The 23,680-nt window shown below is 37.1% G+C and overlaps 1 protein-coding gene across 4 annotated transcripts in view; it reads left to right on the top strand.

The window, feature by feature from the left end:
- LOC125240563 (nuclear hormone receptor FTZ-F1) overlaps nucleotides 1-22,133 on the top strand; it is a 114,483-nt gene extending 92,350 nt beyond the window's left edge. For 2 of the 4 annotated variants that reach the window (XM_048148498.1, XM_048148497.1), the window contains 6 exons: nucleotides 4,063-4,321; nucleotides 4,524-4,624; nucleotides 5,180-5,322; nucleotides 5,464-5,523; nucleotides 10,099-10,148; nucleotides 17,612-22,133. In XM_048148498.1, coding sequence (XP_048004455.1) covers nucleotides 4,063-4,321; nucleotides 4,524-4,624; nucleotides 5,180-5,322; nucleotides 5,464-5,523; nucleotides 10,099-10,147 — 612 coding nt within the window. In that variant the 3' untranslated portion in view covers nucleotide 10,148; nucleotides 17,612-22,133. The remainder of the gene's footprint in view (nucleotides 1-4,062; nucleotides 4,322-4,523; nucleotides 4,625-5,179; nucleotides 5,323-5,463; nucleotides 5,524-10,098; nucleotides 10,149-17,611) is intronic. The other 2 variants (XM_048148499.1, XM_048148501.1) reach the window with 2 other exon arrangements.
- The last annotated feature ends 1,547 nt before the right edge of the window (nucleotides 22,134-23,680 follow it).

The raw sequence follows: 23,680 nt of genomic DNA, 5'->3' as shown, positions 1-23,680 counted from the left end.
CAAACAGTTTGTCATTTATGATGACTTGAATTTGTAAATCATGGATGAAAATTTCAAATTTTTTAATTTTTTTTATTTTATTTACCATTAAATGATAATTTTAGTACTGAAAACGAATTCTACGTTATTGATTTACTCGAAAACGATACCAAACATGACCTATTAACTAAACGGGGTAAGTTAGAATTTTTCAAACCAAGCCGGGTGAAGCGGAACTTTGACCCCCCCTCCCGGGCCCCAGGGGGGAGGCTCCCGAAGGCTCCCGATCTTAATCGGCTTATTTTGATATAAGGAACAACTGTGCCAAGTTTCATGCTTTGGTCAAAAAATTTAAGGTTTTTCAATAAACTCCCCAGCTAACAAGCGTGCCGCTTGCCGCCTGCCACTGACTGTACGGGGACGGCCAGTCTTTACAATCAAACACATCCGTACCGGGTCCATCGTTATTATCTATGTATTTATTATTCCTACGAGGTACAATTCATTGTCTCTTCATCGGTGACTAAAACATATTTTACAAAATTATAGAGGATCGATAAAAGATAAACACGAAGGTGGTGGATACATCACTAATGACGTATCCACCACCTCTCTGGTGAAGATCTGAATCTTTGGATTAATTACTGGCAAAAAAAAAACAGTTATTTCTAAATTAATCTGTAAGACTGTAACTCAGTTCCCAGTATCAATTCTCAATCTTCAATAGCCCAATTTAATACCCAACATTGAGTTTTTTTTTAAATATCATGAGAGTTGTTTGTATTGTGCACTCAATTAAACAAATACATTATTAGTATTTATGAAATAAATAAGTATTAGAGATCAATTAGCGAGAGGCAATCGACAGAAGCGGGAACATCGTTGGACCCACGCCGTGGTCGTCGTACGCTTACGCAAGAACCGCAGCCGGTCACGTGGGCGTGCGACGTTGCCATCCCGCACGAAGACAGTTGTCCCTCTCTCGCAGACGGCGTCCATTTTACAAATAGCGATTTTTGTTTCGGCTTAGCGGCGGGGCTTGTTTACGACTCGTTCTCAGAAATTAGGACATCGTCGAATCTCTATACCTACTTTACTATAAAGATATATTATAAATGATTTTTAAAATGCTCTTCCGTTCGTGGTATATCAGCCCGATCGGTGACTCTTGATTCGTATGTATGTTTTAGTTAGGTAATTATGGTATAAAAAATACACTAACAAACAGCTACTGTTATGCTATAAAATTGAGATAAAATGGGCATATAGTGCTGTGCTGAGCAATGCGGACTCTTCCCTCCGGTCGTGACGTAACGCGAGGCGGCAACGCTGCACTTTCCCGGCGCACTTGACACACTGGCCGTGGCCGCGTTGCCCGAGAAAGCACTTTTTACCGCGGGCGCGTAACCACACCGGTCGTAACGGAACGCAACCTTTCTTCGCTTTCTCTTACGTAATGTTACCAGTTACGATTAGTCGCTCGCATAACAGCACGATGAACTTGGGCCGCTTGAACGGCCGGTCGATGACGTTGTTTTTATTTAATCATGCACCACACAAGTCGATTCGAAATTTAAATTATGTCGAGTTTCTTTTTATGATTTTTGACCAGATATTCAGACAACAGTTTGTACAGATGTAGTGCAAAACGGGTTTCCTTCGTATTTTCCGGAAACGTTGGTATTTCTCATGCTAGTTCAAACAGTGACAATACGTCTTGAAGTGAGACTGACTGAAATAGTATGACACGTTCGTACGTTTCCGTAAGAAAACGAAGGAAAATCATTTCGCACTATATGTATTAATCTATGTACGCGATGATCGATTGATAAAATATATAAGAAAAATAAGATGCATCTTAAAAATAAAAATACCTTGATTTTGTTTTTCAATCTTTCGAATACTTTTCAATTAATTAGTAAAGTTGCTTTTGTGCAGGTTATGAAATACAAAATAAGCGTAAAGTTTCACAGATGGCTGTTACAGATATTTCGTAAGAGAACTTACCTACATAATTAGACCGTATTCAGAATTTAAAAAAACCGGCCAAGAGCGTGTCGGGCCACGCTCAGTGTAGGGTTCCGTAGTTTTCCGTATTTTTCTCAAAAACTACTAAACCTATCAAGTTCAAAACAATTTTCCTAGAAAGTTTTTATAAAGTTCTACTTTTGTGATTTTTTTCATATTTTTTAAACATATGGTTCAAAAGTTAGAGGGGGGGGGGAGCGCACTTTTTTTCCTTTAGGAGCGATTATTTACGAAAATGTTAATATTATCATAAAACGGTCTTAGTAAACCCTTATTCATTTTTTAATACCTATCCAACAATATATCACACGTTGGGGTTGGAGTGAAAAAAAATATCAGCCCCCACTTTACATGTAGGGGGGGTACCCTAATAAAACATTTTTTTCCATTTTTTATTTTTGCACTTTGTTGGCGTGATTGATATACATATTGGTACCAAATTTCAGCTTTCTAGTGCTAACGGTTACTGAGATTATCCGCGGACGGACGGACGGACGGACAGACAGACATGGCGAAACTATAAGGGTTCCTAGTTGACTACGGAACCCTAAAAAAACATGTAATAAAAGCGATGTCAGCACCCCGAATTGTCGCTGACTACTCGCCAAGTCGCCACACATAATATAAAAGGCAATTACCCTTACCGGAGATGGCACCATTTAAATATTTAACGTTGGAAATGCTTACGTACAGCTTATGTAGTGCACAGTCGTTTTGCCTTTTAAGACTGCTTTAGATAGATAGTACCGTTAAACTAAGTTTGCCACGTAAATATTACATATTGATGAAGAGACTTTCAAATCTTAGTCTCTTTGTAATTTGTTCCAGCTACAGAATTACAACATTAGGGTTACAACATTTCAATAAAGTCATAATGGCAGTTGCTTAAATGTAACGCTCTACAAAACTTAATACAGACACATTCGACATTTCGTTTGACTGCTATTACTCCTGCCGCGATGCCGTTCGGCCTACATTTGTCTTTATTATATAACTTAAACATATTCGCTAACTTTCGGTATGTAGTATCTTCGGAATGTTAGTGTTGTTAAAGTTTTTTACTGATTTACGTTATAAGAACATAAATAGGCTTTCTAGACGAGGTTCAGTCCCGATGTTAGTTTCGTCACGTAAGCAGGCACGCCGCAATCCATTCCGACTTTGACCTACTTCACACCGGCTCTTGTAAAACGTCCGTTGTGTCTCGTTGACTTACGCTATCATTACACTAGTCCCCAATGTCTAAATTTTTACGGCATTTGTCGCTTGAGGTCGCGATTAACCGAGGATAATCCTTGGTTTCTTGATATACATATAAAAGAGCTTTCTGAAATAAACCAAACATAAACTGGTAAAATAGTTTTACAAATAAAATGACCAATCAAACACAGAATTGTAGTTTTCAAAGAATATACAATAAGTAAGAATATAGGTTAAAATAAATTAAAGTGCAGTTACAGGGTAATAATAGTTTTGAAAAGATCTATTCGAAAGATAAAATATTCTGATTTCATCGGGCCGATCTCAATTCATCGCGTTGAGCAAGATACCGGTGTGGCAATCGCGCTGAGCTCTAAAATTCAGTTGTAACATTTCGTAAACTGCAAATTTAACGCGCTCGCGCACCGCCCTGTGTTTTCTAATGCAATTCAATAAAATGTGGGTCACGGAATGACGCCGTGTACGCCCGGCGCTGTCAGACGCCACCGCAGATCGCAGATAACGAGTATTACGCCAAATTGATTTTACCAGTCGCATTACTTATATTTTGCATCATATGAACCTCAAACCCACAGACCTAAGTCCCAATTTTTGCCGTTCATTTAAGACCGAGATGCTTGTATTAATCACAATAAAGTCAAGTAACGAGGCAGTTTAATAATGTTATAGTGTTTTTTAAACCTGCAAGCGTTAACTTACTAACAATAACCCACCAATGAAACTGCTTCTTTACTTTTTTTTTGTCTTCCAAATGACGGCCTCTCTTTTCTTGAAAACATTGCAACGAGATCGTTAGCAATGTAAATATTGCAACGCGGCGATGGGTTGTTGCAGGTTGACGATCAAATGAAGCTGCTCCAGAACTCTTGGTCGGACATGCTGGTGCTGGACCACCTGCACCAGCGCATGCACAACGGGCTGCCGGACGAGACGACGCTGCACAACGGGCAGAAGTTCGACCTCATCTGCCTGGGGCTGCTGGGTGTGCCCGCGCTGGCCGACCACTTCAACGAGCTGCAGAACAAACTGGCCGAACTCAAATTCGACGTCCCAGACTACATCTGCGTTAAATTCCTTCTTCTACTAAATCCCGGTCAGTAATTTACTCCTATTTTATTTTCATTACCTTTTGTTTGATTTATACTGTTTTATGAAAAGGTTCGAGTATATTTTTTGCGCTATCGAGCGAATGAGTTTATAATTTATATCCTTGTTTTTTATCTTTTTTTTTGACACGAGTGAAATCGACTGAGAGGATTAGTCGTCTGTCTTGAAGGATTTTCCTGACGTTTCAGACGTGAGGGGCATCGTGAACGTCAAGTGCGTCCGTGATGGCTACCAGACGGTGCAAGCTGCGCTCCTAGATTACACGCTCACCTGCTATCCAAATATACAGGTAACAATTGTTTTTCATTATACATAAGGTTGACAGAAACGTATAGCCGCCTGAACTAACTTTTTCCACTTCTGAGTGACTTTGCCAGTTATTATGATATTTTATGATACTCGTCCTTCAAGGCTGTGCAGAGTTGGCCTGGGCAGAGTGCTTTGTAGCGCGACTTTACTGAAGCAAATCTCAACATTCTGCAAGTTATCTATATCTATATACTCGTAAATTATCCGTTTTGATAATTACATGGGCATTTGCAGCGTCATATTACTACAAGAAAAGTCAAATTGAATAGATTGCGATGTAGACGTTTCTGGAGTAGGTACTGCAGTCAACTCTATCAATCCTGCATTTGACTCTTACTCAAAAAAGAAAGTATGACTAACTTAATTCGAATTAGGTCAAGTTAGTAAACTTATCAACTTGAAAATTATTGTCCGATAAAGTTAAACCAATGTCACGGTAGATCAAAAGAACAAAACATACGAGACAACGTTACCGACTATGTCCTCCATCGTTTATTGTATGGTGAGCGTTGACAGGTTTGCCTATCGCTTTCAGGACAAGTTCGGCAAGCTGGTGACAGTGGTGCCCGAGATCCACGCTCTAGCGTCGCGCGGCGAGGAGCACCTGTACCAGCGGCACTGTGCGGGCCAGGCGCCCACGCAGACGCTGCTCATGGAGATGCTGCACGCGAAACGCAAGTGAGTACCCCCGCCCCGCCCCGCTGCCCCCACACAGACACTAACTTCCCTACCCTACCCATCATTATGATTATGATAATTATACATGTATGCATTTAAATAGTCTTCACATTGGAAATGCAACGTTATGTCTCGTTCTAGGCCGAACGGGGGCGAAATGGTTAACCGGAGTGCCGAGCACACGTCGACCCTAGACCGATTGTACGTTACTTTATATCATAAGGAGTTATCTTAATTTTATAAACATATCACTACTACGTAGTTACTGTGAACGAGTTGCCAGCATCGTTCATCATGGCACCGCTTTTTAAACCCTATATTTATGATTCGTCATATTTTATTTAACATAATTATCCTGATTTGGAACAGCATAGTATTTACATATTATCATTCATTTGGCAACCTTATAACCCTGCAGTGATTTTACAGTAAGCCATTTATTACGCGTGGTAACTGATTAACAAAGCTTTATCTAAATCTCTCGACCATTCTGGGGGTGGTGCCTAAACATTATTATATTAAGCTGATTAAGTCGGACACACTTCGAATGTGAACGTGTCATAGTAAATAGCATAAATCTTAATATATATTAAACACTTACAATGACACTGCCACATTTTGTAATTTCAAAGTCTATGCAATGTTAAATAAAGCAGCTTGGTCCACATCTAAAACACATAATAATTTCTACATTATTTACATATATTTGATTACATCTTAGTTTCCTTATTTCACAGAATATTTGTATTTAAATATAGTACATATTTAAATATGATACTGTCTAATTGTATGTATCGTAATAGGTGTTTATTTTTCTGGTCACAGTGAAATGGGTAAAAGTCTCGCGCAGCTCGGTGTGAAAGAGCTTCAGTGTTATGTATAACTTATTGCCCTTTACATCTGAGCTGCTGGTGACTCTTTTTTTCAGATTGTTTACGATTTCTATATTTGATTGATCCGTAATATGCTCATATGTGCATATTATATTTCTTTTTACATTTTTTCAATATTACATCATACACTCATGATAGCATCCCAAACAGATGAAGACATTTACGCTACATAAATAAATCACGGTTTATCTTTGGTTATTTAATTGTTCCGAAATAATTTAGTTTAAATGGTTATTTTCGTTTAAAATGTACAAACAAAAGATGGCCAGTTCGTAGTTAACTTAGTGATCGTGTCCAATGTTGAACACGTACTTATAGTGCATAGTTATATAATCTATCGGTAGTTAACTCAATCTTATTTGGAGATGTTAAGTTGATCTCACCAGGAATATTGTAGTTCTGGGATTAGGTATTAATTATTCATTTCTTTTAGTTGCTTCTCGAACATAACAATGTTCCTGAAAATGCCTCTTCTTTTTTTGTGTGATATATACATGAGTATTTAATGTGACAAGTGTTTTTCAGAAGAGAAAATAATAAAACATATGTACGTATTACCTATATGGTCTTAACTCTTAACATATGATTACTAGTTTTAAAACATCAAAATCATGATATTGTCATTCATTTCCTTGTAATAATTATTACGAGTCGCGAGATATTTTCAATAGATAATGGAGAAAATCTTAAGAGAGCATCCAGAACTTCTATTCAAAGCTTTTTACCCATCACCTCAGTGAAGGTTGAAAGATCGTTTTCTTAAACACAAAGTGGATTTTCTGAAGTAGAAGAAAATATGAATTGTTTATCACGAATGTCATAAATTAAATGACTATTTTTTTTAATAAGTTTCCTTTTCTCGACTCGTAGGCACAGGAATAACATTGTCACATCACTTGTCTGTTAACAACTGGAAACTCTGGAAAGTGCCACCTAAATGCCACCACCGATGTGTAGATAATTATAATATATAGGTGTAGGTATATTAAATCAATAATTGATATGCTATTTTAAATTATTCAGACTTCTGTAATTACTTTCAAGTGTGGACAAGAATAAATCTGGCTGGGTGTTGTGTATAATGTCATGGCAAACGTTTTAAATGAGTATGGATTTACAAGTCAACCATTTTTTATATAATTTGTGTATATAGAAGTACATAGTAAAATCACAATCGTAATTTACGTAATTATGATGTTAAGTGGTCTGATGGTCTATGAGTTTCAGCGTAATATATGTATGAATTCCGCCCTGTCCATACAATTTGTTTTAACAGCGTTTTATGATAATATTCAGTTCCTTCCGCCTACAATACAAATAGCTCTACAGCTATGACGCATTAGTAGAGGAGTGGAATGAGAATTTGTATGGGGGGGTCATAATAATTCCCACAGAACCGAAGTTTGGTTTTTTTAGTTCTTCGTGTGTGTCTTTTTGACATACTAAAAATATAGTAAAATATATTTATGCAAAATGCGTTTTTTCGACCGCCAAAAGTTATATGAAAAATTACTATGGAAAAAAAATCCTAAAATTTAAAAATCGTCTCTGGTATCAACTTATGGGGAATTAGGCGGCAAATTTTTGTATAGCGTTGATGTTTAGCAAAAATATAAATATTTTTCACTATTTTGGTTAAATAAAAAATGATAAAAATCATAAATTTGATGAAAGGAAGTAATTAAAACATAAATTTCAGCAATGTAATTTTTTTTCATATGTCCCACACCATGGTAAATACGGGTACGATCCGCCTGGTGATTAACAGTTACGGTAGCCTATGACGCCTGCCAATCTAGAGCCTCCACATGCGCGTTGCTGGCCCTTTAGGGTACCTTTCCACTAGAGATGCGCAACGTGATAGTGTTTGATATCCACCAATCATGTTCACTGTTCACAAAGCGTAGCGCTAGTAGGAACGGGTTCGACTAAGCTGATTGTGGATATCAGAAGCATCCATAACACATATCTGGTGGAAAGGCACCCTTAACAGTCCTCAGCTAGCTCGCAGGATAACGCGCGTCCGCGGGAGAAAAATCCTCCTAAGCCTACATCGAAAACAGATGCCTTAATCTCGCTGTGCAAGGCTCTAAGTCACGCGGCCCCGGTAGCCCAAAGAAGCGCTGGCTGGACGTCGTGGGAGCGGACATACAAGAGAACAATCTCACGTCAGTATGCTGAAGACCGGGCAAAGTGGAGAAGACAGTAGGAAAGCTGACCCTGGCGCTAGGCCGGGAAAACGCTAGGTTGAAGAAGAAGAAGCCGCAGTGTGCGACCATATACGGGTCCAGTCCAGGGTGTGTGGATGCGCAGATTTATGACTAGAAAAACCGATGATTATTAAATATTAGGTTTTGGTTTTCTCTCGTGTTCGATATAATGCTTTATCGACAGTTTTTTTATGGGATGCGACAATTTATTATACTTATATTGAACCCCACCAAAATACAAGTTCATGGTAAATACGGTTACCCAATAGGAGGATTTTTCTCCCGCGGACGCGCGTTATCCTGCGAGCTAGCTGAGGACTGTTAAGGGTGCCTTTCCACCAGAGATGTGTTATGGATGCTTCTGATATCCACAATCAGCTTAGTCGAACCCGTTCCTACTAGCGCTACGCTTTGTGAACAGTGAACATGATTGGTGGATATCAAACACTATCACGTTGCGCATCTCTAGTGGAAAGGTACCCTAAAGGGCCAGCAACGCGCATGTGGAGGCTCTAGATTGGCAGGCGTCATAGGCTACCGTAACTGCTAATCACCAGGCGGATCGTACCCGTATTTACCATGGTGTGGGACATATGAAAAAAATTACATTGCTGAAATTTATGTTTTAATTACTTCCTTTCATCAAATTTATGATTTTTATCATTTTTTATTTTACCAAAATAGTGAAAAATATTTATATTTTTGCTAAACATCAACGCTATACAAAAATTTGCCGCCTAATTCCCCATAAGTTGATACCAGAGACGATTTTTATATTTTAGGATTTTTTTTCCATAGTAATTTTTCATACAACTTTTGGCGGTCGAAAAAACGCATTGTGCATAAATATATTTTACTATATTTTTAGTATGTCAAAAAGACACACACAAAGAACTAAAAAAACCAAACTTCGGTTCTGTGGTAATTATTATGACCCCCAAGGCTATATCTCCTCTACTACATCTTATATAGGAGGACTTTCTACTCCAAGCACTAACAGTCGAAACCTAAGGTGAAAGTACTAGTGCTCGACGCTGAACTAGTATTCGACATGGGCAGTTGATGTCAAAGTTATAAAAATTCAATTTGAACTACGAATATTTTTCTATATATTATGAATTTAAACATTGTCACTTCGAAGTCCAAAGACACCGTCCAAAGAAAGTGGTGTGACGGTGTTTAGCTGGACAAAGTAGGTAAGCGGTCTATTATTCATATAGTTTGAATATGTCCACATATTGTTTGAAAAGAGGTGCTCGTACATCCATTTAAAAGAATATACAAATTATCATGTCTTATCGGATTTATTTAGTGTTTCCACTGCCTAATGAAAATTCTATGAAATGCTCGTCGCTTATTATTGCCAGAACAGGTTAAAATAATAAAAAAATAATGGATTTCGAAACTGACGTAAATATAATGGGTAAAATTAGCCAATTTGGTACTTGTGAATGTAAGTGGGATAAGCTGTTGATAGGTTCACCTGGGCGTTCACCAGTCTTAATGTGAAGGAGCTCGGAATTTGTTTTGCTACTTAACTTACATTACAATAATTACGTAACACACAGTACTACAGATGTACCCTTGAACTCGAGGAGATATGTCGTTATTGGGTTTTAGTTCGTGAGTAACCTGCTAGATGGTACCTTAATAGATATGTTGCTCTGTGTCAGGTGCGGTTTCCTGCCTAGCGACGCCATTGAGCCGCATTCGCCCATTTAGAGTAAGCATTCCCTTTGCGTTGTTCCGCACCCGCACGGTGTTTGCACGCCCATTGCTCTGTTCCGCAGGATTTCGATTAGGTTGCTTTCATTTGCAACAGTTACAACATGCAAGTTATTTTATATTTGACGCTGACGTTAGAAATCAGTTTTATGATTTGTTTTTTTTTTCTTATGGTGGTCGGGCGGGTCTATATTAATTCTCATAACTTAATACTCGTAATATGAATTGGCATAACGTTTATTACACATAACGTTTAATACGCTAACATTATTTCGCACAACAGATCAGATTCGTATAATGCTAAATTGCTAATGCGCATAATGTAAATTGTTATAACGATGAATTGGGATAAGTAATAAGCATAACTTTGCTTCGTAGAATTATTAAATGGCATACAATAAAATTATATTTCACTGGCAAGTTAAGTTGTAATAAAAAAACAATTAAGTAAATATACTTAAATCAATTTTAATGAAAAATACCTTGCGATTTTAGTGTAGGCAATACGGAATAATATCTCAATAAAATCCACATAAACTGATTGTGTGATGTTATATACCGTGTTCATTTTTATTTTCCATTAAATTCTATAGGTGCATTATCAGGAACCACCCGGTATATCACGTTTTGTTAAGGGTCTTATGGAACTGTATGGAAAAAGACGTCGCGTCGACGTTGCGTCGACGTCGCACCGACGCGGCGTCAGGCTTTGCCATACAGTTGGCCCGACGCTACGCTCGCGAGACGCTAGGTGTGGGGGGGACCCTAAATTCGAATCAAATTGTTTTCGTTTTCAACATAACAAATTAATCAATTAGTGTGAGAGACCCTTAAAAATATTTAAGTTAGTGTGAAGTAATGACGTTACATGTTATCTATATACAGGATGTATTTAGATAGCGGGCCAGTAAAGGCAGATACCAGATTCTAAGGAATACCTTCCTTCGATTTTTAATTTATGAAAATTGGCGTTTATAGATTTTGGAAAACAACATACAGGGTGCGAAAAAAAGGTCAATCGCCAATCGATCCCATTCCTATCAAGAATGAAATGCTTGTATGGTACCAAAAAATAATTCCACAAAAATCCACTAATCGAGAAAAACGTTTTCCATACAATATGCATGATTTTTTTGAAATTTGACATAGTTACATAAATACTTTTGATCTTCGATAGGAATGGGATCGTTTGGCATAAAAAAAAGCTTGCTTAAAATAATGCTTAATAAGTGAGACATAGATCTAATCGCTTGCTCCATACAGAAAATAAGTATGCAAATAATTATTATGCATATTTAATATTATGCTTATTCATTGTTATGCCATATCTGTTATGCGAATTCATATTATGCGAATTAATGATAGGCGAAATAGGGGGCACCCAGGTCGGGGTAAGCAATGTACAAACAGCGAAGCTTACGAGAATGCCCACTTTACCCTCCGCTTACTGAAACCGGATGGCGGAACAATTTAAAATTAGTATTAGAAATTGGCATATTTCCCATCATATCCAATGAATATTTACAGATATGATTTATATGAAGTATATATGGACTTCTCAACCCTTCCGCCAAGTTCACTTGCACTGAATCATTGTGATTTTGATGGTTGTAAATATTTATTGCTAACAAGTATAAAATATGCAACACGCACCAGATGACACTATAAAATTAACTACTACATAGAACAATCGCCCGAGGACACATTTTTGTAGGTTTAAGAGTTTTTTTGCCTAATTAAATAGTTACGGAGCTTCATCTTATTATTAAAAGCATTTCAAATTATGGTATAAGTCACGTATCATTGCTTTAGTATTTTAAACACTAGGCATTACACCCTGTAAGGGTCGCTTTTTTACATTAGACACTGTAGCAACACACGCCGTGAGCTACTTATTCGCTAGTTCTTGTACCACGCATCTCGCACGTAGTCAACAGCCGAATATTCTGTTATTCTCATAAAACAAATAGTTTCCATATTTAGCAACTTTTCAATTAATTAGCACTTTATCAAATACATACTATTATAGCATATTAACGAAAAAAGATTCCTGAAAGTCCAACTCTACGTGAAATAGGTACTTGCTTACATTGTTAACAATTAGTTGGAGTCCTTAGCCTAATACTATTTCTACTTTAAAAAAAACTGTCTTAAATAATGAAACATATTATTTGCCGATACAATAATAAAATAGTTTTCTAGCCGAAACACCCAGAGAAGTTTGAACAATAAATTATAATGAGGAAAGGAGCGCCAAAAGTCTGGGATCGGTTAACAGCGTAACGGTACGAAAAACATTAATCAATCAATCAAAATATTCTTTATTCAAATAGGCTTACCATAAGTACTTTTAAAATGGTCAACAATGTACAATCAACAACACAGCTGCTCTGTGAATACAGGCAAAGTGCCTAAAATATGTATTGCCTGTACCTACATAAAGGTGTGTATACATATTTTGGCACTTTGTATTCACAGCTGTGTTGTTGACTGTACAATTTTCATCTTATTCTAAATATCAGAACAATTTATTGGTGGTTTAGACAGTATGTCTGAAAACGTGGTGTGTAAGGGACTAAATACTCTTCTCGGTAAATGACTATGTCATTTGTCCTGTCTGTTATGTTTTGGTGGTACAAATAAGTGTACTTACTATGTCATTTACTGTCTTTTGGGAAGGGTTATAACAAAATTATCATTCAATAAAGTATTGGTCCATTATTTATATCATACAAAACATGAAAGGTCAAGTTAAGTTAGAGTAAGAATCCCTTATGACCTTAGTAACTACTAACGTTTGAAACTTAGCATTGTGTCATTCTATAACTTCGACATTTAATTTCATGCATACCTAAGCCTACCTTGCCTCAAAATTGACCTTAACTTTACCATTTACACCATAGTGGTAGATATGATATTAGTATAAAACGGCAATTATACATATGCACTGTATACTGTTGAACTATGCGTCCTCACATCTCCTGTTACAATTTTCGCTCGGTGCGCAATATTTTATTCGTTTCCTGCGTTCACGGCGCTCTTTATGTCAGTACCCTGCCGCGGTTTAATGAGGGCTTTCAACGTTACCTGAACTAAATTATAGATATTGCACTTAACACACATACAACTAAGCATTAACAAGATTCATGTGTAGTAATGAGGAGACTTAGGATAGATGTCGTCACTGCTACTGGTTTGGGTACGGTGTAGTACCTACAGTATGTGTTGATAAGCCACAAAAAAACTTCTTCCAAGTATGCGAAATATCGGATAGCCTCCTCAATACAGGGTGTTGGGCACATTAACCGACAACATTTTTCGGGAGGTTTTTGGTGTCATTTCCTTCCATTTCCTTCTTAGAACTTTGGTCCTAGGAGCCACAGTTCTGGAGATACGATTTTTTTTCTTTTTCTTCCTAAATTATCCAAAATGTGATATTCGAAGCCCCATAACTTTGTTTTTGTATGGTGTTAAATGCATAATTTGTTTAATGATTTTACAAATTAAAGCATAGCAAACACGGGCTTTTTTAGGGTTCCGTAGTCAACTAGGAACCCTTATAGTTTCGCCATGTCTGCCTGTCCGTCCGTCCGTCCGTCCGTCCGTCCGTTCGTTCGTCCGTTCGTCCGTCCTCGGATAATCTCAGTAACCGTTAGCACTAGAAAGATGAAATTTGGTACGAATATGTATATCAAGATTCATGTGTAGTAATGAGGAGACTTAGGATAGATGTCGTCACTGCTACTGGTTTGGGTACGGTGTAGTACCTACAGTATGTGTTGATAAGCCACAAAAAAACTTCTTCCAAGTATGCGAAATATCGGATAGCCTCCTCAATACAGGGTGTTGGGCACATTAACCGACAACATTTTTCGGGAGGTTTTTGGTGTCATTTCCTTCCATTTCCTTCTTAGAACTTTGGTCCTAGGAGCCACAGTTCTGGAGATACGATTTTTTTTCTTTTTCTTCCTAAATTATCCAAAATATGATATTCGAAGCCCCATAACTTTGTTTTTGTATGGTGTTAAATGCATAATTTGTTTAATGATTTTACAAATTAAAGCATAGCAAACACGGGCTTTTTTAGGGTTCCGTAGTCAACTAGGAACCCTTATAGTTTCGCCATGTCTGCCTGTCCGTCCGTCCGTCCGTCCGTCCGTTCGTTCGTCCGTTCGTCCGTCCTCGGATAATCTCAGTAACCGTTAGCACTAGAAAGATGAAATTTGGTACGAATATGTATATCAATCACGCCAACAAAGTGCAAAAATAAAAAATGGAAAAAAATGTTTTATAAGGGTACCCCCCCTACATGTAAAGTGGGGGCTGATATTTTTTTTCATTCCAACCCCAACGTGTGAGATTGTTGGATAGGTATTTAAAAATTAATAAGGGTTTACTAAGATCGTTTTTTGATAATATTAATATTTTCGGAAATAATCGCTCCTAAAGGAAAAAAAGTGCGTCCCCGGGCCCTCTAACTTTTGAACCATGTGTTTAAAAAATATGAAAAAAATCACAAAAGTAAAACTTTATAAAGACTTTCTAGGAAAATTGTTTAGAACTTGATAGGTTCAGTAGTTTTTGAGAAAAATACGGAAAACTACGGAACCCTACACTGAGCGTGGCCCGACACGCTCTTGGCCGATTTTTATTACAAATAAACTGAATTTAAATTTAACCTACTTTTAATTAACATATTTTGTATCAATAAGGAAAAAAAATAAAAAAAACCGGCCAAGAGCGTGTCGGGCCACGCAGGGCCGGATTAAGGGTAGAGCGAGTGGAACAGCCGCTCTAGGCGCCACATGGTAAGGGGGCGCCAAAATCGAGAATGTGGAAAAATCCATACAAAAAATTATACATTGCGTGGGCGCGCACATATCACAAAATGGCGAGAGGAGTCTGGAATTAATAAAACTATTGAAAATCTAGATTTGTAATTCAGATTAAGTGGAAAGTTGCACCACACAGCCAACATATACCAACATTCTTAAGGGCGCTGTTGCTAGGGCGCCGTAAAAGGAGGATTCTAGCCCTTGACGAACCACATTGTTTTGCGGCCCAAAGACAAAGCTACTTCGTTAAATCCAAATGCAAAAATATGAGTCTATCCGATAGTCCAAAGTGGAGTGCCTCATAAAGTCAAAGGCGCGAAAAGTCTCAGAGAGGCGCAATTTTGTGAGTCACAGGAGATGAGCGAACTTCAAAGGACTAAGATCCCGAAGGGCACTTAGTGGCAAAATACCGAAATGGACATCCTGACGGTGACGATCGTTCGCAGTTAATGTCTTAATTATAACTCTTAGTTTTATGAAAATAATAGTGATGGCGAAATATAAGGCCTAAAAGTCGGGAACATAGGCGCCTTGTGAAGTCAAAACACCGTAAAAAAAATCGCGCTTGCTTCGCTCGCGCTTACTATTTACATCAGTTCTCTTTTACTTACTTACGAAAAATTCCGCGCTCGCAGCGCTCGCGTTTTCATTTCAAGTCTGCTTTCCTGACTTGGCCACTATAGTACTTTTGTTTGTTATTTTATGTACCTAGATGATATCGACGTTCAGCCCCACATAACTATATTTACTAGGGTGCGACTCTGAGAAAGTTCAACCCTTGTCCGTTTTCTGTGTGATGAAATCCATAAATTCTGTATTGCCTTACGGCATTATTATGAAAAAAATTTCGCGCTCACTACGCTCGCGATTTTTTAATCAACGTCGTAAAACGTCTTCCCAAGGGCGCCGAAACTCAAACTCGCTCTACCCTGATCGAGTGCACGGGCCGGCGCTGGGGCCACGCTCAGTGTAGGGTTCCGTAGTTTTCCGTATTTTTCTAAAAAACTACTAAACCTATCAAGTTCAAAACAATTTTCCTAGAAAGTATTTATAAAGTTCTACTTTTGTGATTTTTTTCATATTTTTTAAACATATGGTTCAAAAGTTAGAGGGGGGGGGGGGACGCACTTTTTTTTTTCTTTAGGAGCGATTATTTCCGAAAACATTAATATTATCAAAAAACGATTTTAGTAAACCCTTATTCATTTTCAAATACCTATCCAACAATATATCACACGTTGGGGTTGGATTGAAAAAAAATATCAGCCCCCACTTTACATGTAGGGGGGGTACCCTAATAAAACATTTTTTCCATTTTTTATTTTTGCACTTTGTTGGCGTGATTGATATACATATTGGTACCAAATTTCAGCTTTCTAGTGCTAACGGTTACTGAGATTATCCGCGGACGGACGGACGGACGGACAGACAGACATGGCGAAACTATAAGGGTTCCTAGTTGACTACGGAACCCTAAAAAGTATCTCTAGAACCGTGGCTCCTAGGACCATGGTTCCAAGGACGAAACGGAAGGAAATAACACCCGTTCCCCAAACATTTTGTCGGTTCATGTGCCAAACAACCTGTATAAGTAACTATGAATTCAAACCGGAGATATTTATATTCTGAGATGTTTAAAATGTTTTAAGTGTAAAATTATCACTGTCCCAGAAAACTTAACTCACAGTAGAATGTGGAATACTAAACATCATTAATTGGTTTAGACAGAATAACAACCACATGTTTGATCTGTATTAAATTAGTTGAAGTTCGTATCCTTAATTGCGAGTCAACGAGGTATATTATTTAGAATTACATTTGTATACCTTTCATCATTACTGAATCTATTGGATTTCATTGATAAGATGTATATATTATAAATGTTATTAGACCTACCTAAATCACGAAACTATGTATGATATGATATATTGTATGAATCACGTATACTATACAGTCGAGTCCAGAATCATATGAACTAAATTGACATAAGTTTGACAAATCAAATTTAATGTTACCACGAATAGCAAATAAAATGTGTATAGTCATGAGTATAGACGATATCGTTAAGATGATGAACAATTTGGATATGTATTTAATTAATGTAATTTGTCTTTCTACAATGAAATAGTCCAATAGTTTAGTGTTTATTGCTATAAAATTACACAGTTTACGAAATACCAACGAATTACTAAAATTGTATTAAAATACTTATTAGATTTGAACTAACTGCGAAACAGTATCGCCACTCGCGGCTTAAATCGATATACCCTAATTTAACCGTTTTTTTAAACTATCGATATGAACAGCACTAGCCGAAGTGTGGTAACATAATAACATTATAACAACATAACAGTGCTGCATAATGCATAATGACCTGTCAATTTAGTTCGCCTAATTTTGGAGTCAACTTAAAAGCGCTTACATTCATAAGTCGTAAGTAAAGCACACTTATTTGGAAAAACAAAAAAAATCAGTCATTCATATCATTCTCTTACTTTTTCCTTTTAAAAAATAGGATATGATATATAGACAGAATTGTTGGCCATATATTATTTTGTTTGCTTGTCTGTTTTTGTTAAAGAGATGAGTGTGAATGTTTAAAATTTTTGGTGATTTTTGTTTTCAGATCTTGAAGTCCCAGTGAAGGGTAAGGTTAAGACCGAAGAAGCGCCAAGCGCCCCGACACGGCCGACACCACATCAGATGCGTCGTTCGACAAACTTTACTTATTAACTTAGCTTTAGTTTGTAATTTGGTGTGTGATTAAATAAGTTATTGCGCTGAGCGCCGGCTGGGCGGTGCGGCGCGTGCCTAGTCCGAAAAGATAAAACAAATATTTATCTACCTAATATCTACATAACGTAAATACAGAAATATTTATTTAACAGTATGTTATCTTCATTCAAGAGTGAATCAAAATTATAATCAGCAAATTGTACGCTCGATCATATTAGAGAAACAATAGTCAGACGAATTCTTCAGCCAAGTCTAACAATACTTACTTCTTGCGCTTGCTTGTTTGTTTTCATTTCATATTTCATGTTGCACAACTATCGAGCACCACGTACGTTTGATCTGGCTAAAACAAGACAAGACTTAAGGCATCAAAATATCGGATCATAAGTTGTTTTGATTTACTAGTTATGGGACACTAGACTGACCTAATAAAGCCAAGGTAGTGCCTGCAGTAATGAAATAGACACCTGACTGGAGGCCTGCAGTTGCTGCAACTCTGTGTTGTTTAATACCGGTCTACATCAATAAACTAAAGTTGCCTCTTTCAGCAAGCTCATGATTGTTATGATCGATACTCTTGCATCCTTTAGGCTCTTTAGCAGTATGTGTCCGTTTTCACGATCAATCGAACGTGCCATACGAATAAGCGCAAGACTAATGAAGCGATTAGTGTAACTTGGGTCAGGTACGAAATAATTCTAGTGTATCGATGGCTTGGCTTCTCTAGCGTATTCACTGAAACTGTTTTATATTGTAAATACATGTCTTAACTGTAGATTCTTTGGACTTTGTTGCTTAGTGAAGAGAAATATTACATACATATTTTAGGAAAGCGTCTGTGATTATAAACGAAGAAATTTGATGAAAAACCGTTTTTAATGTTAGTTGAAAAATATGTATAATAATAGTTGTTAGTTTTATTACGGTAACTATAGTACGAGTATGTTTGGTTTGAGCGCTAATACTAGCGCCGTCTTTTCTAATCTATTGTTCAAAATTATAATACACAATTGAGTAATTATTTGAGTAATTTGGAAGCACTTGACAAGTAGTAAGTGTGCGTTCTATGGTGATATATTGTATAGGGCCGCGGTCGGCACGGCGGCGGTGGCGGCAGCCCACGAGTGGACAAGGCCGCAAGCGCGGCGGCTTTAGGTTTTCACTATTACAGATTTTATTAAGAGTTGGCAAGTAACATTTTAAAAGTTTTATTCTAACTATAAGACCAATTGTGCTAAGTTACATTCGTGTTTAAAATTAACCCTCAAATATTTATATTTGTTGTATTATAATGTCAAATTATGTTTATCGGCCATACCAGTACAAATTATAATCCTTGTTAAAACTAACTAGCACATTTACCGTGATTAAATATACTTATACTATTATAAATTATGTAAATTAACCCTCATCGTACCTACTGAAAGAAGCCTTAAAAATCATAGATTTTTAAATGATAATATGGGTACTAGTTTCTACTGGCCAATGGCCAAGGAAAATGATGTATTTTTATAAAAAATATTGTTCTTTATTAACATATAAAATATGTTAAAATGAAAGTACATTATTTCGTATTTTTCTATCAAATAGTAGTGTACGTAAAGAAATTAAATGATCAATCTGTAAGTGAAATTGGTTATATATAATATTGTTATCACTGTGTATTATGTAGGTACCTGCGCTGCAATTCTTTTGGGATCTTTATTTTTGTAATATAAGGTTAGTCGAGCGGCGGGCGCCGCGCGCTGGCGCTGCCGCTGCTGCCGGCCGCGGCGCCCGCCGCCGCGCTCGCCTCGAGGCGACGTGTCTAGTTCGGATGGTTTTAATTAATCAAAAATGTGATTGACGGTTTGTGTAAGTAAATGTTAATATTAAATACCTATCTTATAGTGTCATTGCACCAAGTGCGACGGTACCGTAAGCCGCATCAACGAGTAAGTAGGTTAGTACATGTTGGGTAATGTTATTTTCATATTTGACTTTGCGGCTCTTGTATAAAATTATTGCACCGTATTTTAAATTTAATACCGTCCAGTGAACACTGTAAATTTATTCTCATGACATATTTTAGAGATTTATTTGAGTTTAGTAATAGCGAAATTTAAGTAATGATCCAGTGGTAATAAACGGGCCGAAAGGAACATTTCTAAATCTCTATTCATTCACTACGTTTTGTTGAGTACATTTTATTCACAAGCATCGAGTATCGTCATTAATAAGTTTCGTGTTCCAAGTCCTTAGTCATTCAGATATATTGAAATCGATATAAACTAGCGCTCATATTCTTTGTGACCATGAAGAGTTCCTCTCGATGCGTAGTAGGTGGCCGCCCGGGACAAGAGAGCGACTACGCTGGGTAATCGTTAGTAATACTGGTCCAAGTCACGCCTGCTATTTAGTTTGCGACAAAACAATAGTTACCACCTATTATTGATATATGTTAGACATATAAACAGCAACCCGACACCTACTGTATGAGGAGTAGTACCTGCTTTAAATTAACTGTAAAAAAAGAGTTCCTTCTAATGTTGTTGTAGTAATTTTATTACAAAAACATTATTTCCTGTATAATTTTGAACAACCGAATAATATGTTACTGTATATTGGTATATCGCATAAAAGTTTTACAAGTTTGTAAATTTTGTCGCACGTTTGTTGAACGTCCATCCCCACTTTTGTAACCACGTACGATCAGATTTAGTTATTGTGTAGTTCTTCCATCTCTAACACACTGCTAGCGGTTATTCGAGTTTGTTAAGTTGCTTTGTCATTTTATATTCTGTTTTATTTTTTATATGATTTAAATGTCAATTAGATTCAGAGAAGTTTTAATTAGTGTCGTGATTCTTAATTCTTATTATACAGTTTTCGATCTCCCATATGCAGGGGCAGAGCCGATGTAATCTGTGATGGTATATTTATGGCATAGTGCAATAGGCGTTGCGACTCTAACGCAGCCAGAGGGATGGGGTCCGCCGGGGCTGTGCCGAGTCTGTCGCTCGGTCGCCAAGGGCTCGAGGGTGTTGGCCAAGAACACCCATCATAACTATGGTTCACTAGCTCTCCTACCTTATTGAATAAAATATGATTATATGCAGCCATTTAAACCACAATTTTTGATTCCTGTGTTTATTTAATTTTACCGAATATGTTACCATTTATACAGTATTTTTTTGTACGTGATTTTGCAGTTTAATATTTAACGTAACAGTATTAATGTTTTGTACCAGATATATGTATTCCGTGTACCGCGCTAATACGGGGAATCAAGTATTGTTGTATCGTGAGTGACGAGTGCCACGTACCAGTAGACTACAACTGCAAGGGAAAATCTACTTACCAGCATACACATATAAATAGGTACTGAGTTCATATAATACCTGTGCTACAATGAATATAACATGATTGAATATAAATCTAGGTTCTATGTATATTGGAAGGAGTTTTAGTGAGACAATTAGTTTGCTATACCTAACTCGTGTTCTGATGTAATTCGAACAAGTGATATGGCGCGAGCAGCAGTCACAGCGCGTAGCGACTGACGATATTTGCGACGTATGTAATCAAATGCTTATAAGTATATATAATATAAGAGAAGTAAAACTTCTTTTATAAATGTGTCTTAATTTTATTGTCATGTTTCATTAAGTCTACTCGGCAACCGCGTAAACTAAAAATATAAATTGGTATGTACTTACGATACGGTACAGTACTGTACGTAATCGCGACAATCTTTCACTGGCTCCGGGACGGCGCCGGGAGCTTTGGGTACAAACATACATGTTTTGTGATAATGTAATTGCGAGTAGGTTGTTACTTTAAACGTCAAATACAAGAGGTTAAGCAATGAAGGTCCAAGGTGAAGTGCATGGTTACAGAGTGGCGTGCCATTAGTTAGGCAATTGTACAGGGTTCGCGACAGTGTTGGTCGGGAAACGCCCTCCATTCTCCACAAGTACAATATTTCTGATTTCTCGATGAAACTACTAATTTAGACAATAAACGGTTCAACAATAAGGTGCCAGTGTTCATAAGTTAATTTTAGCTTCAGTTAGTCAGTTTAATCGCTATTTCACTTTTTGTTATCTGCTTATTTTTATCGACAACATAATGAAATCATTACCAATTAAGAGTTATTCTATACATATAAACATTAAACCTACTATTTACTTTTAAAAGTTAGGTTGTAATATATAGATTAAAGTTGTATTTTAATGTATGTGTAAGAAATATCTATATTTATAAATTACAAAGTAAGTACATATTTGAAAATATACACTTGGTGTGTTATAAATGTACATTTGAGTTGAGTTGTAAGCGATGATTGGTCAGGCGGAGTCGCTTCGTTCAGATTCGGCGACGCGGCGCGAGTGCTGCACGCTGCGGTGCAGTGCGCGTGCGCGTCGCACACATTCCAAAATAACGCTAATGGTAACGCTACATGAGGCGATCCAATTTGTAAGTTAACCACTTTGTTGTTCATTAACGATAAGTTAGATTTAATCTCAGTCGATGTGTTGTTTAACTTTAATCTGTGTATAGTATTCTCTCGGTTAAGTTTTTGTGAGGACGTGAATTTGAGCGAATTGACATGCCGATGCCTGGAGGGTTCATATTAGCTAATAAGTTTTTAAGGACCTAAGCGTTAATTTCAGTTGCACCTAACTTTATTTTGCGCGCCTGTAAGTTCTTATTCGTGAATATTGTAAATATAGTTAGGTCAACTTAAAAAAAGTTTACTCGAGCTATCAAACGGTTATTTTATTGTTGGTTCTGAATAATGGGCTAAAGGATACCAATGCAATTCGCATTTGCTGTTAGTATATTAAAATTGTTGTATTTGATTCAGCTGAGGGCTGTTTACGCGTCACTGGTCTGAGGGCGAGGAACGCACCTCGCAACTCGGCGGCCCAGCCGCCCTAACTATCATAATATACATAAGTACACCTCTAAGTTACGCCATACGGCTTGTTGTAAGGCTGATTGCATTCTGACTGAACGAAAGCGATATGATCGCTGTTGCCGTGGCTCCAAAACGGAAATGTAGCATCACACTATTTTCTCTAAGCATCACTATTAACTTGTTAATCCATACATGATTATCTTATACTATTAAACGAGCAATTCTTGTATATTTATTTATTTATTTATTTATTTATATATACCGACGATCTCGGAAACCGCTCTAACGATTTCGCTGAAATTTGTTTTGTGGGGGTTTTCGGGGGTGAAAAATCGATCTAGCGTAGCCTTAGATCCCGGAAAACGCGAATTTTCGAGTTTTCATGAGTTTTTCTTTCGCATTTGTAAACGTAAAATATGGTCCTTAATTTCGCCGCGCGCGCATCGATTCCGCTTAGCTCAGTCGCACGAGGTCGGTCTAATGTACGCAGATAGATCGTAGGTGTCAGGGTTTCGAATCCCGGTCAGAAATTAAGTTTTTGTTTTTTGTCTTTTTTTTTTGTTTTTGTATTTATAAGAGTTTTTTTTTTTTATCTAAAGACGTGATATATTAAAATAGAACCGAGCGAAGCTCGGTCGCCCAGATATTTTTATTAAAGTGTGTAGGTAGTCACGGGCGCAGTACACATTACTCAATAGTAGTTAAAAATGAGCTATTTTTCAGTAATGAAACAAGGCATATACTTGATTTAATTTTTGAATTCGGTTTACAGGAAGGAAACTATTAAAAAACTAATATATTTACTTTACTTGCTATTGTTTAGATAGGTACCTTTTTGTTATAGGTACTCTTATTTTATAGTTTCTATTTATTGTGCCCTTGTAAGCCTACCAATAGAGATATTATTAACAGTGGCTAGTCCTAATAATTATATATTCAAGGAAAGTACGTTTTGATGTCACCGCAATACAGTTTCAGTGAGATTGGATTCGCCGGGGTAAAGTACTATAGCCACGCTACACTGTGTCATTACCTCACATTACGTCTTTTATACCA

This window comes from Leguminivora glycinivorella, chromosome Z (genome assembly GCF_023078275.1).
Source record: "Leguminivora glycinivorella isolate SPB_JAAS2020 chromosome Z, LegGlyc_1.1, whole genome shotgun sequence".
NCBI classification, from domain to species: Eukaryota; Metazoa; Arthropoda; class Insecta; order Lepidoptera; family Tortricidae; genus Leguminivora; species Leguminivora glycinivorella.
This window is presented reverse-complemented; position numbering and strand designations above follow the sequence as displayed.